Below are 19,559 nucleotides of genomic sequence, written 5' to 3'. Positions count from 1 at the left end.
GGTCATCTTAGAAACTTATTATTCAGTCTGCATTTCATTTTGCTTACCTTTCTGTGACACTCATCCAATGGCCTATGGCCGTGTTTACACGGATTTGATATGCTTTAGAAGGCAATTACTTTTATTCATCATTGCCTCCCCTGGGCCCAGCTAGCATGGCACCTGTTACATAAAAAATTCATGTTTTCTGACTGTTCAGTAGACACCATTTTAAGCAACAACTCAAAGGGCCATTTTCTTGGGATTATTTAAAATGTTTCATTTATCCTTTAGTATTTCAGATGATGTCAGAATATGAAAAATGGACATTTTCCTTTTTTACCTAAAGCCTATCACTTTGCAGGTCATTACTCTTTGCTGTGAATGAGAAAAAAAACAAAACAAAAAACTCTGGTATGTTAACAAGAGCCAAGAAACTAGTGATTGTTTTTCTATTGCCATTTTACAACTAGTATATTTTACAAATGACCACATTTTATATATCAGCTTACTTACCTTTTATATGTTATTTATTTTTTTGGAGACGGAGTCTCGCTCTGTTGCCATGCTGGAGTGCAGTGGCACCATCTTGGCTCACAGCAACCTCCGCCTCCTCGGTTCAAGCGGTTCTCCTGCCTCAGCCTCCTGATACCTGGACTACAGGTGCGCACCACCACGCCCAGCTAATTTTTGTATTTTTAGTAGAGACAGGGTTTCACCATGTTGGCCAGGATGGTCTCCATCTCTTGATCTCGTGATCCACCTGCCTCGGCCTCCCAAAGTGCTGGGATTACAGGCATGAGCCACTGCACCCGGCCACCTTTTATATGTTATTTTACATAGTCTTCATTGTCTTAGCAAAGTCAGAAGAAGTTCAATAACATAATGTCATTAACAACAACAACAAAACAACCCAGGATGGGGGCAGTGGCTCAAGCCAGTAAAGTCAGCACTTAGGAAGGCCAAGGTGAGTGGATTGTTTGAGCCCAATTCCAGACCAAACTGAACCCCTCTACTAAAAAAAAAAAAAAGCAAAACAGTAAAAAACCCTTGGTTTTCTAGATAAACTGCCTGATACCATCACTGAAATTATATCATTTTGTGTGTGAGTGATATTAATTTAAAAAAGACAAACTTTGGGTTCTAAAAGGTGACTTAAAGGAAACAAAGCACTTTAAGATCATACTGATATGGGTATCAGGATGGGGTGGAGAAAAATAGAAAATTGGCATTTACATTTTTACTAATAAAAATGTGAGCATCAATAGCTAAGACTTATGTAATGCTTTCTAAGTGCCTGCACGTTTAACCATAACCCTATAAGACAGGTTCCAATATATTCATTTTATAGGAGAGGAAACTGGGCACACAGAGGTTAAGTAATTTGCCCAAGGTCACATAAGAAATGGTATTCAAATAGAGGTAGTCTAGCTACAAGTATCATGTACTTATCACACTGCACTATACTACACTGGCAAGAAACTAAGTTGCTTTCTTGAACAAATCCCTATTCAAATGGCATGCATATGATTCACTAGGAAAAATCAGACCCATCACCACCTGGCTGAAACCTTTGTTTCAGAAATAAGCATCATATGTACTTGGAGATGATTACTTCCGGATTGCTGTAATAAATATTTGTCAAAAATAGCAATCATCTCAGTCATCATACAGACTTCTTTTCCTTCATTAAAGACTTCCAAAAATAACTCTTCTGTATCAAAAAAATTAAAAATGTCTCAAGAAAGTAATGGTGTAGCAGTGTAAGAGAAGTAAAATTCTGCTAGGGGAAACTAATGAAGAATTTCCCTCATTAAGCTTTTGGGTTGATATATTTCATTAAGACAGAATTAGTTCTGTGTGCTTTGCTTTTTAGTGCTTAGTCTGAGAGGGAATGCAAGAAACCAAAAGTCTTAGGAGAAAAATTGCTTTCATAATTTCAAGTGTAAGCCACAAACAGGCTTTTCTATAAAGGCTTCAAAGCTTGAAGAGATGATAAAAGCAAGCTGTATTCAATTAGACAGTTCAATAAATATGCAAAAATAAAAAACACTTAGCAATCATGAGTATACTATTTGTATTCTGGAAAAAGCAACATATTTCATGCTTTGAATATTTCCTCGAGAATAGTTTTAAAGTTATTTCCTTTTGTAACATTCAAAAGTAAAACACACATATATAATTCCATCAAGGATTCTCTGTATGATTAACATTCTGTACTTTCCTAACAAGTCAAACATGACCACATCTATATTGGAAAGACAGCACTGAGAAGCAACAGCAGGAGAATGCATCATCTGTGTCTGTTTCAGGATTAACAGTTTTGTTAAGTTCAGCAGATGAATGTAACAATGATCATTTGTTTCCAAATACCCAGGTGTTTCTTACTGGCTCCTCACTAACCAATCACATATCTGATAAGACCTAAGTATTTAAAAAAAAGACTGCAGGTGACTCCTTCTCTCTGGTCCCTTTACCAAAGCCCCAAATCACTTATGACATTAATTACAATATTCTGCACTCCAAAAACTATGCAAACACAGGTTTGCTAAATTTTACCTACTTAGCAAACCTACTAAATTTTAAAGTAGAAAAAACACATTCTCATGATACAAACTTTAGTTTTCACATTCACTACAACGTTTTAAAAGCACTCAAACATGAGAATTGAAAATGTGTGTGCTTATTTGGGAGTGGATTACTGCATTTATTCTCCAGAAAAAAAAAGCAGACCTGAGGCATCACATTACTGGAACAATTAAACATGATGACATGTTCTTATCTTCTAAACTTCAACGAAAGCTGCTTGTACAAACTATTTAATGCATAACTGCCCCATTAAACAAGCAAGATGTTTGATGTAGCAGAGAAGCCAGACGCTGAGTCACTTCATTTCTTTCTGTTGCTTCCAGTTGCTAGCATAGTTGCAACTCGTATAAATATATTTAATGTATCCATGTAGATATTCAGCATCCTAGAAAAGAAAATTATGCCCATTACATATGATGCAATTCTAATAGTGATGATTAATTCTTAATATTTTCTTCTTTCTAGAAAAGAAGAAAAAGCAATACTATTTGTCTTAGTGATATAAAATGGAAATTAAAAATAAGATGTTTAACTGCCAACTAATGAAATCCTAGACTAGAAAATAGTTAAGGCCTTCCTTTTGGCAGACTCATCTTTTAAATGTTAAAGAGCAGTTTAAAAAAAATCATTATTTTGTTCTCTGACACTCTGCATATATCAACTTGCAAAGAAAACTAGGTGGCAGACAATGAAATAATCAAAACAAGACCAAAGAAACACTTTTATTAAAACCTGTTAGACACAAGTCTGGCATTTTTTTAATATAAAAGACCCACTTCACCCCTCTAAAAAAAAAATTCCACAGATCTGTAAGCTTTACAGCAACTTTTTTCCCCTTAAGCCATTACATTAAGTTTTATGTTTAGATAAAGAAAATCAAATTACTTTAAAAAAAAAAGTGACAGACACAACAAAACTGACTCAAAAAAATTGTTTAAATAAAATAACCTACTTTGGTAGACTCCAAGAAAAAAGAAAAAAAAAAAAAACATAATAACAATGCCAACTAAAGTTGCCTATCTCTGAAACTAGAATCTTTATACTGAAGAGTTTCTAATTTCTAGAAGTATAAAATAGGCTTTTCTATTAAAATTGCAAGTCAATTATATACCTTTTCCAATAAATAATACTTGACTAATACATTTCTTCAGTTTTAAAGTCTGCAAAATACACTAACAAAATTAAGTGACCAGTAAGAGCACGTTATTTATTGTACCCTGAGGCTGGGTCACAAAAATAGACAAAATATTCTGATAATGGAATGCACTAAGTTGCAATATAATCAGAGGTTTTTTGGATAGTTTACTAAACAGAGAACAGACCAAACTGCAACAAAAGTAAAATAGGAAATCTGACAAAGCCATTGGTGTGGTTTAAGCTGTGACCCTCCTCCGCCCCCACAACAAAGTATGATGAAATCCTAAGCCCCGGTACACAGAAAGAGCACGCTGTGAAGATGGAGGCAGAGACTGGAATGATCCATCTACAAGCCAAGGAATGTCAAGGACTGCCAGCAGTAACAAGAAGCTGAGAGGCAGGGAACAGATTTTCCCTCAGGGCCCTCAGAAGTACAACCCTGCTAACACCTTGAGTTTAGATTTCTGGCCTCCAGAACTACAAGAGAATCAAGTTTTGTTTTAAGCCACCCAGTTTGCGATACTTTGTTAACAGTATCCCTAGAAAACTAATACGGCCATAAAACAAAACATGTCAAATACACACAAGCATCCTTATGTGACAGAGTAACAGTGTTAAGTAAAAAGCATTACTTACGAGTTAATGGGATCATATTTTTGAACTCCATACGCTGGTAACACTTCTGCACGCTTGATTACTTTCTGGGTATCATACAAGAGGAACATGCTGAAAAGAACTAATCCACCATACATTGCCACCGAGTAAAGAGTGGCACCAGCCACAGTGGTAGGTGGAAGAAACATAGATCCTGAAATCAAAATGCAAAAACAATCAAGATTTTTTTTTAAAAAGGATTTCGAATAACTGAGTTTATGATTTATATTACTTAAAAAAAAAAAAAAACTTCTTGGTATACTGTGCAGGTAAGACGACATCTGGGTATATGTACTGTCTAATCTTATTTATATTAGTTCAAAATCCATGATACTCATTCCTCCAATGAGCCACTTGCCCATTTCACAGGAAGGTTCTTGCATTGCACCAGAACAATATTCATGTTCTCCAGACCAACTTTCCCATTTTAGATGTGTTTGGTAAAGCCAGTAATAATGGTTGACCATGTTGCCATGATTTTTATATGATGCCAATAGTAAAATCCAGTCAAATTAGCATCAATCTTTAAAAAAAGTTTTAAAATAAATGACTCGGTCAATCAGGATATTGGAGTATTTCAGGTTACAGGAAACTATGCACCAAAAATTAAGTGTTAAAACACAGCAGCTTACCCAGTGAGGACACAAAGACGAAACCCAGGCCCACTCCCAGGGGCGCACCCATGTCCAGAAACTTTTCACTGGGTGCACACATGGCCACAGTGGAGAGGCCTCCCACAATGCCAGCTGTGTACCATGCAGCTCTGATGAGAAGAGGACCCCCTAATATTGTCAGAGGAGCCACCACTGCACCCATCACACCTGGAGAAAGAGCAAGTGCTCATTAAGTATTTACTAAATAACAAGCAAAAGGAAAATAACGCTTCCAACATGCCACTTTATATTATACCTTACTGTTTAAGCACCATGATTCAAAAAGTTCTGCCTTTTAGATGATACTACCCCCACCAAATTCTACAACCCAAACTGGTGACTACTCAAATTCTGTATCACAACATTAACACTATTCCTAATCAATCACACTCATAAGCAAACACTAATCTACTTATTTAGTAACCATCAAATTCCATGCAGCTATTTGAATCTGATCTTACCACTAGTTTCTACAACATTCCTATAATTGAGATAAACAAGCTTGAAACAAGTAACTCAAAGTCAAACCTACTACTATCAAAAGCAAAAAGCATACAATGACAAACCTAAAGTGTGGGGACTTCTAAGATAGACACTGCTGTTGCTTTACGTAATAAGGATTGCTAATAGCTTATAAATAATTTTAGTTGTCAGATATTTATAAGTAATTTCATATAAAAATCACAGTAAAAATTTTACCAATAATTTAACCAAGGTAAAGGAACTCCTTAACTGAAAAAAATCTTAGATAATGCATTCTTTCAGTGCTAAGCAGAATAAGTTACCTTTTACTTAAATGCAGTTTACCTCACAGACTAGGCACAAAGCTATCTTTATACTGAATTTTCAATACTAGTTTAAAGAGTAACATTTCGGCCGGGCGCGGTGGCTCAAGCCTGTAATCCCAGCACTTTGGGAGGCCGACACGGGCGGATCACGAGGTCAGGAGATCGAGACCATCCTGGCTAACATGGTGAAACCCCGTCTCTACTAAAATACAAAAAACTAGCCAGGCGACGTGGCGGGCGCCTGTAGTCCCAGCTACTTGGGAGGCTGAGGCAGGAGAATGGCGTGAACCCGGGAGGCGGAGCTTGCAGTGAGCTGAGATCCGGCCACTGCACTCCAGCCTGGGCGGCAGAGCGAGACTCCGTCTCAAAAAAAAAAAGAGTAACATTTCTAGATCAAGCTATATGGTTAACAAGGTATACTATCTCATGATGATGAATAATTTAAAAATACTTTTTGCTCTAGGCAGAACAGTGGGTGAAATTTCTACACAGAACACTTCAATTAGGACTCCTCTCAGTTTTTTGTATTTTGCAGCAACATTTTTAGGACAACTTTCTCTATCCTCAGCTTTTAATTTTTCTAAATACATCAGACAAAAACAACTCTCATATGATGCATACTAGATATAAAGCCCTCCTGGTATTAAACAAAATACACAAAAGTAAATCTCTGCATATACTAGAATGTCAGAAGACACAAGTTTCGTACTGAAGATGTCCATGGTCTTAGTAGCAAAATCAACCTTTCGAAGCAAAGGTCTGGCAAAAAGGCAGCCAGTAACGACTGAAGAAAATTGTGTTTTCTAAACATGAGGCTTAAATTCCATGTAGGTCATTTACAATTGGGAAGAGCCACCCAAAAAAGGTAGTAGTCAAGGTTGTCTCATAACAATTTAAAACAGAACATACCAGAATGTAGCAACCAGGCAAGATGCTTTGGGCCTGGGCTCTGGTCATATGGTATTGATCGTACCAGCATTCCAGCTCCAACCATGGCTGCAAAGGTCATACCAATTGTCTGAAAGACAAGTACTATTAAGAAAAACTGATCCTTATATGAAAACAAAGCAGAAACCCACAGGTTTGAAGTCCATTTAGTTATTTCTAATACACTAGTTGCAAAAATATTAAAGATAATAAATCAAAGCTTAAGGTCAGGTGTGGTGGCTCATGCCTGCAATCCCAGCACTTTGGGAGGCTGGGGTGGGTGGATCACCTGAGGTCAGGAGTTTGAGACCAGCCTGACTAACATGGTGAAATCCCGTCTTACTAAAAATACAAAAATTAGCCAGGTGTGATGGTGCATGCCTGTAGTCCCAGCTACCTGGAGGGCTGAGGCAGGAAAATTACTTGAACCAGGGAGGTGGAGGTTACAATGAGCCAAGATCGTGCCACTGCACTCTAGCCTGGGCAACAGAGCGAGACTCCATCTCAAAAAAAAAAAAAAAAAATCAAAGCTTTTATTTTTCTGCCACATTAAAAGCTCTGGGTTGGCCGGGCGCGGTGGCTCATGCCTGTAATCCCAGCACTTTGGGAGGCGGAGATGGGCGGATCAGGAGGTCGGGAGATTGAGACCATCCTGGCTAACACGGTGAAACCCTGCTCTACTGAAAATACAAAAAAATTAGCCAGGCGCCTGTAGTCCCAGCTACTCAGGAGGCTGAAGCAGGAGAACAGTGTGAACCCGGAGGCGGAGCTTGCAGTGAGTGGAGATCGCACCAAAAAAAAAAAAAAAAAAAAAGCTCTGGGTTTATTTCACAGTTTTGGCTAAGTTAGCATGAGTGCCCTCTACTGCCATATATGAGGTTTTGCAGATGGCTTCAAATGCATGGACTGGCATCACATCTTTTAACAATTTTATTCTTGTTGGGCAGAGGTGAAACAAAAACCCGTTAGGGATCCCAAGATAATTAACTCTTAATTAAAAAATATATTTTTGTATAGCACAAATAGGATTTTCTTTAAAATCAGTCAAGCTTACAAATTAATTTTTTAAAACAAGAAAGAATATATATAGCACATAGCTTTAAACTCCATATCTGCTAAATTTTCAACAGAAAGTAGATATCACAGGCCGGGCGCGGTGGCTCAAGCCTGTAATCCCAGCACTTTGGGAGGCCGAGACGGGCGGATCACACGAGGTCAGGAGATTGAGACCATCTTGGCTAACACGGTGAAACCCCGTCTCTATTAAAAAATACAAAAAACTAGCTGGGCGAGGTGGTGGGCGCCTATAGTCCCAGCTACTCGGGAGGCTGAGGCAGGAGAATGGTGTGAACCCAGGAGGCAGAGCTTGCAGTGAGCTGAGATCCGGCCACTGCTCTCCAGCCTGGGCGACAGAGCAAGACTCCGTCTCAAAAAAAAAAAAAAAAAAAAAAAAAAAAAAAAAAAAAAAAAAAAAAAAAACAAAAAACAAAAAAAAAAAAAAAAAAAAAAAAGAAAGAAAGTAGATATCACAGCACATGGAAAAGAAAAATGAGAATTAAGATTCTATACTTCTACCCTTCCAGGTTTATGGTTAATTTGGTCCTCATTCCTTTTCTTTGCCTATCTTAGATTTCCAATGTTATAATATTTAAATATTCCTCGTGTATGACAAGAAATGTACTAATATGTAATGGAAAAAAGACAGTGCTAATCTTCAAGAAATTTAAATCAGATTGCAAACCTGTAGCCCTTGGAATCAGGCCACAGATGTTTTGTTTGGCAAACTATGTAAAAATAAAAAAAATAAAAAAAAAAAAAGAACATGGTGAATGGTTTTAGTTGAGAAGGCTACTCCAGATGTCAGTAACCTCTAGATGTCAACAATCTCCTGTGTGACACACCAGGCCTCCTCACTCACCTGTATTATCTGTCTCACCCATGAATATCAAATATTCAACCTCTAACATAAAGTACAGGTAAACAAAACAGTTGGTTTTGCCAAGAATGGGAAAATCTTAACACAAAAAAGCATACTGAGCTGGGTACGGTGGTATGTGCCTGTAGTGTCAGTTACTTGTGAAGCTGAGGTGAGAGGATCACTTGAGCCCAGGAATTCAAGCCAACCCTATGTATGCAAACATAGAGACCTAGTCTCTATTTTTTTTTTTTTTTTTTTTTTTTTGGAAGAGCGGAATCTCGGCCTCTGTCGGCCCCAGGCCTGGAGTGCAGTGGGCCGGATCTCAGCTCACTGCAAGCTTGCCGGCCCTCCGGCGGGTTCTACGGCCATTCTCCTGCCTCCCCAGCGCTGCCGCGAGTAGTGGACTACAGGCGGGGCGCCGCCATCTCGCCCGGGCTAGTTTTTTGTATTATTAGTAAGATGACGGGGTTTCACATGTTAGCAGGATGGTCTTATCTCGCTGACCCTATGATCCGGCGCGCCCCGTCTCCCGGCCCCCTCCAAAAGTGCTGGATTACAGGCTTGAGCCACCGCGCCCGGCCCCCAAGTCTCTATTTTTAAAAAACATTAAAGAGAAAAGAAAAGCATATCAAGCTCCACTCCACCATTTTCTAATGAGAAATAATTACTACAAACTATTTCACACATCCTTGTGGGCAGCACTTTTGGAATATTTACTGCAATTAAATTTTTTAAAGATCTTTTATGATCCAGTCTCACTCCAAACTCTTCATTCCAACCACACTGAACTGGCAGGGCTGCCAACATGCCCCAAAGTTTCAGCCTCCTTAATTCAGTCCATCATGCCTAAGAATACTTCCTTCCATATCTGGTCGACTTACTGAAGTATTGTCTCATCATCTCAAAAGCTTTTTCTAGTAGGTACCCTGGCTACCCAGGAGCAAGATCAGATACCTCTCCTCAGAAGCACTTGGGACAAACTTTGACATTATCTGCATGTCTATGTGTGTATTTGTATATATATGTCTGTCACACCCAAAAGGTTACATCTGCATCTCTGTAACACTTGTCTTTGGCTTTCCCAAGTATTTTCTGTATTACTAACAGTGGAAGAGGGTAATCTTTTGCCCAGAAGGGACTGGGATATGGCCCAAACACAAAACTTCTTTGAAGCCTCATTTTACAGCCTAAAATTTTAGGTAAGTATTGCCATGTTTATTACAAAAGTATTGTTTTAAATAATTTGCTTTTGATTAAAACTGACATCCCCAGTGAGAACATTATGTGCCTTTGTGAACCTCTGGTCTGGGAGATTCATGACATCTATGTGAAAAGCATCATCCTAAAAATACATAAACGTCCAAATAGCTATGCTACTGTTAATGGCTATCCTTTAGTAAAGTATAATACAGTGAAAATATTATGGATTTTGGTCCCTATGTGGGGAATCAGTGTTACATGAACTCTTCTAACTCTCCTTCCCCTCCAGTCTCACCCTCTGCTCTAGTTCAGGTTCTTATCATCCCTCATTTCAGATCTTACAAGATCTTACAAAGGCACAACTGGTACAGCTGCTCCATGTCTCTTCCACATTGGTTCTAAAAACTCAAATATAAATCACGCTTTTGTTGTTCCAGTATCTCCAGTGGCCTCCGATTGCTTAGGTTCTCTCCTCAGCTTGACAATCATATCCTTTCTAACCATATCTTCTTCAACATTCAGACCTCAAACACTTGAATTTCCCTCTAATGGGATTGCAAGTCACCTCTAAAATTAGGTTTTCCTACCTCCTCTTCGCTTAAACTGGTAAAATTGGACTGCCCTTGTCTACTTAAAAAAAATTTTTTTTTAATTTTTAAAACTTTGTATTTATTTAAAAATTACCAACGGTGCCTCACTACGTTGCCCAGGTTGGTTTCAAATTCCTAGGCTCAAGCAATCTTCCCGCCTCAGCCTCCCAGAATGCTGGGATTACAGGTGTGAGCCACTACACTTGGCCCTCTTGTCTACTCTAAACTAAATGAAACATGTTAGCCTTCAACAACCCTGATTAAATAAACTTCTCCTTCATGGACCTTGCCTAACTGTTCAAGACAGAAACTCTCGACTGACTTTGCACTTTCTTACTGCGTATCTGTGCCATTTATTCCAGTTCATCTCTTCTACCAAATAGCAGAATAGGGCACACATATTCAAATTCTCGTATCTAGCAAAATAACAAGGGCTCTAGAGAAACTCATTAAATATAAAAATCTTCTATAAGGTCAAGAATCTTAGGAATAGTAGCAGCAGCACTATTCTACCCTTAACTGCATAAAATGGCAGGTTTTTGTAACGGGCATTTCCGTCAGATTTCTAAGATGATTTTGCATTTGCTTTATTTTTTTAGTAAACTGCTACAAATTAGAGGCTGTTTGATATCTGCTGCTAGACAAGAACACTGTCCTTGTAAGTTTGATTTCTAACTCCTCCGGTATTATTCAAATATGTGTTTAATAAAGAATAATAGCTGACCTACCCAGAATTAACTTCCTACTTTATCTCAGCTGCACTAATACAGATTGAGTATGCCTCATCAGAAATGTTTGGGACCAGAAGTATTTCAGACTTCAGATTTCAGACTATTTATCATTATACTTCATTGTTGTTAGGGTTCAGGATCCCTAATCCAAAAACCCAAAATGTGAAGTGCTACAATTTTCTTTGAGCATCATGTTGGCACTACAAATGTTTTGGATTTTGGAGCATTTCTGGATTTTAAATTAGGGATGCTCAACCTGTAATTCATACATTATTTGAACAAAAACTTGTTCAATACAGTATTCTTTCCATTTAATATCCCCTTCCCTTCAATATATTTTATCTCATCTGTTGATCTTCAGATGAAAAAGGAAAACAAAAACATCTGACTTACCACCAAAGAGCCTCTCATCATGAAGTTCATGAGAACAGGCGTTCTGCTTATTGCAATGGCAGACAAAGCTGTTAAACCAATACTCCCTGCTAAGTACATATAGGTGGAATGAATTCTATCCTTCACATACTGAGGCCAAATTCTGTAAGAAACATGACATGATTAATTTATAAAATTACAGATTTGATTTCTGGTTGAGTCATACACTAGGTGGGCGACCTCGCGATAAATCATTTTCTACTTTAAATGTTATTCACTTCATTTATCATGGAAATAATTATGATAATTATGCATACCTGGGAATTACTGTAAGGATTAAATGAGATAAAATATACAAACACATATAAAAAACAATATATTTTTGGCTAGGCGCAGTGGCTCACACCTGTAATCCCAGCACTTTGGGAGGCCAAGGTGGGTGGATCACTGGAGGTCAGGAGATCGAGACCAGCCTGGCCAACACGGTGAAACCCCATTTCTAAAGACACAAAAAATAGCTGGGCGTGGTGGCGGGCACCTGTAGTCCCAGCTACTCAGGAGCCTGAGGCAGGAGAATTGCCTGAACCTGGGAGGCAGAGGTTGCAGTGAGCTGAGATCACACCACTGCACTCCAGCCTGGGTGACAGAGCGAGACTCCCTCTCAAAGAAAAAAAAAAAAAAAAAAAAAAAAAAAAAAAAAACCAAACAACAACAACGTATTTTCTCCTTACTTAAATACATATAACCTTGCTAAAAGATTTTTATTTAGATTTGAATAAATAAATGTCAAAGAAGCAAGAAGAGATTATGTATGTGTATACACAAAGACTGGACACAAAACATTCCAAAGTGACTAAAGATAGGAATGAAAAGAAAACTGGAATTTTTGTTTTAAGGTTGGAGTTGTTTAGGAACAATTTACTTAAAATAATTTACTTACACAGCCTTTTCAATAGCTCCAATCTCATTAGACAGTCCCAACCCATAGTAGCACAATGCTCCAAGACCAACAGCAGCCCCTCCAGCAACAAACCATCTCCCCATCTGATCAACTGCAGAACACAGAAGGAAATGCAGGTTAGTACTGGCACATCTGGACAAAGCCTTTAAAATATTTATGAAGGGAATCAAATAATGTATCATATTTAATAACAGCCATAATCAGGGCATATGGGGCACAGAAACTGCCTCAATGTTAGGTAATCAGTAGGAAAAAAACACTCCCGAAACAAAGGTATAAAAATCAGTACCAAAAAGAAAGAATCAGACTTGGTGAATCTTCAACCTCACTCCAACAATATTTGAGGGGCAGTATGTCTGTAGATGTGGAGCTACTTCTGTGACACACACTATTTTACTAATAAGAGGCTGAAGTATATTCACATGACATTCATGGAAAGTAAAAAATGAGAAGGAAATGTTAACAGTCATACCACACTGCCTGGTATTAACACAAATGATGCTTTACATGGAAATCAAGAAAAAACAGAAAGAAAATATAATCAGTGTTTATGCAGCAGAATCAAGTGAGAGGAGGCTCCTGTTTTAGGGTACTGACAGACAACTAACTTATCAACTCTAACTCAACAGAGGTATTCATAAAGTGCATCTTATTCTTTTAGTCTAATTCGTTTACTAAGAATATTACCAGGCTGTCACTACATAATTTGCATGATTTGGTCTCTACGGTCAAATCAGAAAGAAATGACCTGAAGGATACTGATTAGGGCTCTCTCCCATTGTAAAGACATTTTGTAAGATTATTAAGGAGCAGTGGGGTATTCTTTGAATCGCTTTAGGATGATTAACAATCTAGTTTCTGAACTTGTGAAGCTGATATCCAAACTGAACCAAACTGGCAATACGTTAAAGTACTGACTCCTGAGGCCCTATGTGAGCAATCAGTTAAAGGACTCTTCTTGGACAGCTAGGCTTTTACTAACATCTATGTGTTGGCGATTTATTCTTAATCTGAAACACACACAAATATTATATGCTTGAATGAGGATTCTACACACTTAAAATGAACTTTCTCAACAGACTATACCTTTTGGACTATGGCATATTAATAATCCTTTTCTTTAAAAAAAGGGAAAGTAAGGCCGGGCGTGGTGGCTCAAGCCTGTAATCCCAGCACTTTGGGAGGCCGAGACGGGCGGATCACGAGGTCAGGAGATCGAGACCATCTTGGCTAACACGGTGAAACCCCGTCTCTACTAAAAAAAAAAAAAGAAAAAAAATACAAAAAACTAGCCGGGCGAGGTGGCGGGCGCCTGTAGGCCCAGCTACTTGGGAGGCTGAGGCAGGAGAATAGCGTGAACCCGGGAGGCGGAGCTTGCAGTGAGCTGAGATCCGGCCACTGCACTCCAGCCTGGGTGACAGAGCAAGACTCCGTCTCAAAAAAATAAAAAAAGGGAAAGTAAAATTTCCCCTGGAATAAGTATGACTGACAACCACTGAATCCAGCGCAAAGTACCAAACTTTGCTGGGTTGTCAGATCTCAAAATAATGATGTGGTCTTCCCAGAAAACGCACAAATACACACACAAATACACATATGTTTTTAGGAAGTTGTTCATGGACCTCTTAAAACACATCCATAGATTCTAGGTTAAAAACTAAAGACAGCCACCTACTTTTAAATATTTTTTCCATCGATGGTTCAAATGCTGCCTCTTTGAGTTCTTGACCAGTTCTCCCACGCCGGATCCCAAATCTTGTTTTGGTGGCATATTCCTGACACACATGCAAACAAAGACATGGACCACCCACATGAAAACAGACATCAATAAAATAAAATGCAAGATCTCTTTACATGAGAAAACTCTAGTTAAAGAAAGTTGGTACTTTCTATATATGTAACTTCACTATGAAAATTTATTAGCCAACTTAAAAAACTAAATGTAAAAATAAATAAGTAAATGTACACCCTTCCTGTGCTTCACCTTTGGTAGTAATTATATTCTTGTAATTCATTATATTCTTCTTAGTTTCAATTTCAGAAAAACTGTTTCTTTTACACGCTATAGATTTACATACCTAGAATTACGATATTTTAAATCCTAACCAAATATCAAGATGAGAATCTATTAGCATTTTTAAGAAATGCATTCTATAAGCATTATTAGCTATATTTCGTCATCTGGGATGTGTACTCAAGAAAGGCATCTTTCCTTAACACAAAGCCAAGAGGAGGGAAGACTACTACCTCCATTTTGGCTCTTTTTCAACAGTGGAACAGTTAATTTAAAAGAGAAAAAGTCTCCTTCTAGCTTCTGTATATTGTCCTCATTACCTCACACTTTAAGCCTTATAATTTGAATGCTAGAAGATAAATCTATTATAAAGATGGGTTTCTTTCTAATGTGGGGGAAAAAAAGAGAGATCAGCCTGTTACTGTGTCTATATAGAAGGAAGTAGACAGAAGAGACTGCATTTGGTTCTGTATGTGAGATGCTGTTAATCTGTGACCCTACCCCCGACCTTGTCCTTGCAAGAGACATGTGCTGTGGTGACTCAAGGCTTAATGGATTTTGGGCTTTGCAGGATGTGCCTTCTTAAACAAGTGCCTGAAGGCAGTTTGCTGGGTAAAAGTCATCACCATTCTCTTAATCTCAAGTACCCAGGGACACGCACACTGCCAAAGGTTGCAGGGACCTCTGCCTAGGAAAGCTAAGTATTGTCCAAGGTTTCTCCCCATGTGATAGTCTGAAATATGGCCTCGTGGGAAAGACCTGATCGTCCCTCAGCCTGACACCCGTGAAGGGTCTGTGCTGAGGAGGACTAGGGCAAGAGGAAAGAAGGCCTTTTGGCGGTTGTTGGCAGTCGAGATAGGGAAAAGCATCTGTCTCCTGCCCTGGGCAATGGAACACCTCGGTGTAAAATCCGATTGTATGCTGTTTACTGAGATAGGAGAAAACCGCCTTAGGGCAAAAGGTGAGACTTGCTGGGCTCAAATGCGCTTTCATGGTTTTTGGGAATTGTTGTCTTTGCTATTATCAGGCACAGCATTTTCCTTTAAATCTATTCATATTCATGTCACAGAGATCTTTATTCATATGTCTTGCTGATTTTCTCCCTACAATGATCCTATTATCCTGCCACTCCCTTATTTTTAAGATGGTAAAGAAAATTATCAATAAACACCAGGGAACTCAGAGACCATGCTGGCGCCGGTCCCCTGGGCCCATTTTTTCTTTCTCTATACTTTGTCTCTGTGTCTCATTTCTTTTCTCAAGTCTCTTGTTCCACCTAACGAGAAACACCCACAGGTGTGGAGGGGTAGGCCACCCCTTCATCTAACCTGACAGATATTATCAATCTCTAAATAAGAGATAATTTCTTTAGTAATTTATTAATAAGCTATTGGCCAACTGGTAATATCCCCGGGTTCTTAAACTTCTGACTATGTGCTCCAAGATCTCCGTTACGCCACATAACTCTCAATCCCTCACAATTTACTCTAAATTTTCTAAATGAGAAACTCCAGAAGCTGTAAGCAAAGCCAAAGTTACAGAAACTCATTTTCTTTTTCATATGGGATAAGGAGGGACCAGAATGATACAAACTAATGGGGAGAAAGAGCTGACGGGATATTATCAGGGCTAATTGACGTATAACACACTAAAGGTAGAGCAGCCACACTCTGCCAAAAAGAAAGGGCACAAATGGAAAAAGAAGCAATATAAAAACATTCAGATTATCTTTACCCTGCTGGGTGTTAACAGCCATTGATTCTTCGTGATGGAATTCTTCACAACAGGGGAGGCCTTGGTGAAAGCTGGGTGGAAAACCCTAGAAGGTAGTGTCCGGAGACACACTAGCCTTGCAGCCAACATGGTGGTGGTGCACCAGGTCTACCAAGCAGATCTGAAATGCTAGTAAAAAAAGGCAAAAACAATAAAAAGAACATAAACAAAACAATCCACTAACCAATTAAGAGAAGGACATACAGAGTCAGAGTCAAGAAGGAACAAACTATTTTTTAGTAGAAAAGGAAATAAAGCCAACTTTTTAATTTTTAGCGATGAATTCTTTGCCCAATCATCCCTTGGTAATACAAGAAACCCATCCCAGAGAACACAGCTGAGGATGGAGGAACAAATTAGGTTTAAGTCCCAGTTTGACCAATAACAAAATAGATGATTGCAAAAATTATGTGTAACACAGAATGGCTGTTAAATGGATGTGTTACACCCGGGTCTATGACGGCGTTTACAAATGTAGTTTTGGCTTAAGATTCATACCAGTATCCAGTGGGAAAATTTAAAATAATCTACATAACTTTTGGTCAGAGAAATAGTGTCATCTAAAGAGACATGAATAGCTCTTCTGCATTACAAAGCTAAAAGATATTAAAAGAAGCCAACTATATGAATTTCAGCTAATCATACCAAAGAATACTTTCCTTCAACATAAGATATAAAATTATTCTAAGTTAACCTATTATATATGTCCTACTATAATGCGTAAAGGACATTTAGTCTTTCAAAGTAAAATCGGTTACCAACCAGGTTTCCCTTACATTAGACTCCCTCAATGGTGTCTTCAAAAGAAAAGCGTGCTAAAAACTGGATTATCTTAGCTCCAGGGCACATCATACTAGATGGGTGGTCAACCAGAAGTCAGCGGATCCTGTTTCTGTAATGCTACAGTGAGGTGACTATTATAGATCAGAATGAAATGACAAGTGTAAACCAACTGGGGCTACCAGCCCATCTCTGCCAATGATTCGTAGTGAATTTTAGGCAGGTGATATCCTTCTGGGTCCATTTCCCCATCTGTAACATAACGATTCCCAGTATTCAGACTACAGCGTTGACCCCTGGACTACCTGCTTGAAAGTGACCCGGATGCATCTTAAAATGTAGGCTCCTGTGTCTTTCTTTGCTCCTAATGATTCTAGCTCTAGGAATAGGACCAAGAATATGTGTTTTAACGAACACTCCAAAAGCTAAGAACTACTGCTTTAAGATACCCGAGCGTCCTCCGAGCTCTGCAACTTAACTGAAAGGTCTTAATACTCGGCACCTGGCCTTTGGGAAAACATTCAGCGCTTTTGGAACTTTCGTGCCATTACATCATCTCAACCTATGGCTGCCCTGTATCTTTCTCAGTACTCAGCCCACTGGGTGGGGCCGAAGAGGTTCAGCTCAGAGTGACCTCCATGTGGCCTAACAGCCCAGAGCGGGAATCCCACTTCTGACACGTTAGAAGTGACCTTGTGAGGGGTGTGGATCTCTAAGACTCAGATTTCTTTACTACAAAATAAGGAAAATACTACCGACCCTAATCCAAGGGCTTATGCCTCCGTGAGCATTGGATGAGTTTGGGTGCCTGGTCCCCGAGAAAGTTCACCCAGCCCACTAGATTCGGATGAGAACCTGGCAGCAAACCTCCACATCAACTCACAACACCTCTGTCCGCGCCCCAGGTGCCGCTACCAGCGCAGCGGCTGTACGGCCTGGCCGCAAGGATGACTCAGCACCTTGGTGCCCCGGGACAGAAGCACAGCTACAATAGCCCTTGCACGCCTGAGCAGGACCTTGTGGCCGCCGCCCTCACCACTGGGTCACCCACAGGACTGCGACCCCAACGCGCAGGCCGGCCCTGACACACCCAGCAGCACCGCTGCTACCAGCCCTTCCCTCCGCACCCAGCGGTCCCGTGAGGGCGGCTGTCAGGAGCACCGGGGATCCCGGGCGCCCGCCAGCCAGCCGGAGCATTACCTCGGTCCCCGGTCACCTTCGCCGCGTAGTTTCCCTTCCGGGCCCCCAGCACGCTCCTTACAGTCTGAAAGCGCACAGTTCCGCCAGCGCACCGCATGACGCAACATCGAGAGGAGGTAAATAGTACGAGTAGCCAATCACTGGCAGGCCTCTGTCGGAAACGCGGGCACAGTGGGGGAGGAGGGGTTCCGGGTTACGGAGGCGGGGTTCCAAATTGGTGGGGCGGGGCCAGTTGAGGATAGTTGCAGGGAACGTCATAATCAGCGTCCATTTTGCGTGTGGGCATGGGAGTCGTCTGGGCCATCTATGTTCTGGGCAGCGGATGTCTCTTTTGCTTTTAGCCTTTTCACGCGCCGCAGATATAAGAATTATGTAAAAATTGAAAGAAAGTAATGTTAGAGTTAAAAATTATTCCGTTTATTCCGTTCCTTTCTGTTTGAATAACTTTTTGTCCCTTAATTTATTGTGAGATAAATATCGTTCCAAATGTGACTGCTTCTGAGCGGAGTCATGCGGTTTCTGGGGTCTCACGCAAAAGGTTAGATGGTGAAATCCAGAAAAGATTTTTTTCTAGATGGTTTTTTCATTGCTTTTTGACTTTCCCGTGTACACTTTGAAATTTCACCCTAAACCTGTGTAATAGGCCTGATGACAGCCGCCTGTGTCTGGCACCCAGGGTTGCTCCGAGGACTAAGATGTTTCCATTGCGTGTAATTTGATAGGTGAAGAGCTAGTTGTGGAATAAGCAAGGGAGTTACTTTCTTTTTCACTCTCTATTTTTTTCTTGATTTTATTTATTTTTATTTATTTTTTAAATTATACTTTAAGTTCTAGGGTACATATGCACAAGGTGCAGGTTTGTTACATATGTATACATGTGCCATGTTGGTGTGCTGCACTCATTAGTCGTTTGCATTAAGTATATCTCCTAATGCTATGCCTCCCCCCTCCCCCGTCCCCACAAGAGGCCCCTGTGTGTGATGTTCCCCTTTCTGTGTCCAAGTGATCTCGTTGTTCAATTCCCACCTGTGAGTGAGAACATGCGGTGTTTGGTTTTCTGTTCTTGCCATAGTTTGCTGAGAATGATGGTTTCCAGTTGCATCCATGTCCTTGCAAAGGCACAAACTCATCCTTTTTTATGGCTGCATGGTATTCCATGGTGTATATGTGCCACATTTTCTTAATCCAGTCTGTCACTGATGGACATTTGGGTTGATTCCAAGTCTTTGCTATTGTGAATAGTGCTGCAATCAACATACATGTGCATGTGTCTTTATAGCAGCATGATTTATA

The 19,559-nt window shown here is 39.7% G+C and overlaps 1 protein-coding gene across 1 annotated transcript; it reads right to left on the bottom strand.

The window, feature by feature from the left end:
- Positions 1 to 2,039: 2,039 nt before the first annotated feature.
- Positions 2,040 to 18,472, bottom strand: GHITM (growth hormone inducible transmembrane protein). The gene is made up of 9 exons (XM_017883728.1): positions 18,267 to 18,472; positions 16,248 to 16,415; positions 14,175 to 14,274; positions 12,479 to 12,590; positions 11,560 to 11,701; positions 6,710 to 6,818; positions 4,992 to 5,180; positions 4,342 to 4,513; positions 2,040 to 2,953 (listed from the first exon to the last, which is right to left on the bottom strand). Exons 2-9 carry the CDS (start codon positions 16,374 to 16,376, stop codon positions 2,869 to 2,871), a joined length of 1,038 nt encoding a protein of 345 aa, XP_017739217.1. The 5' UTR covers positions 16,377 to 16,415; positions 18,267 to 18,472; the 3' UTR covers positions 2,040 to 2,868.
- Between the last annotated feature and the right edge of the window lie 1,087 nt (positions 18,473 to 19,559).

The sequence above is a fragment of the Rhinopithecus bieti genome, unplaced genomic scaffold (assembly GCF_001698545.2).
Source record: "Rhinopithecus bieti isolate Rb0 unplaced genomic scaffold, ASM169854v2 scaffold_12689, whole genome shotgun sequence".
In the NCBI taxonomy this organism is placed as follows: Eukaryota; Metazoa; Chordata; class Mammalia; order Primates; family Cercopithecidae; genus Rhinopithecus; species Rhinopithecus bieti.
Note: the sequence above shows the minus strand (reverse complement) of the source record. Positions and strands in the feature narration are given on the sequence as shown.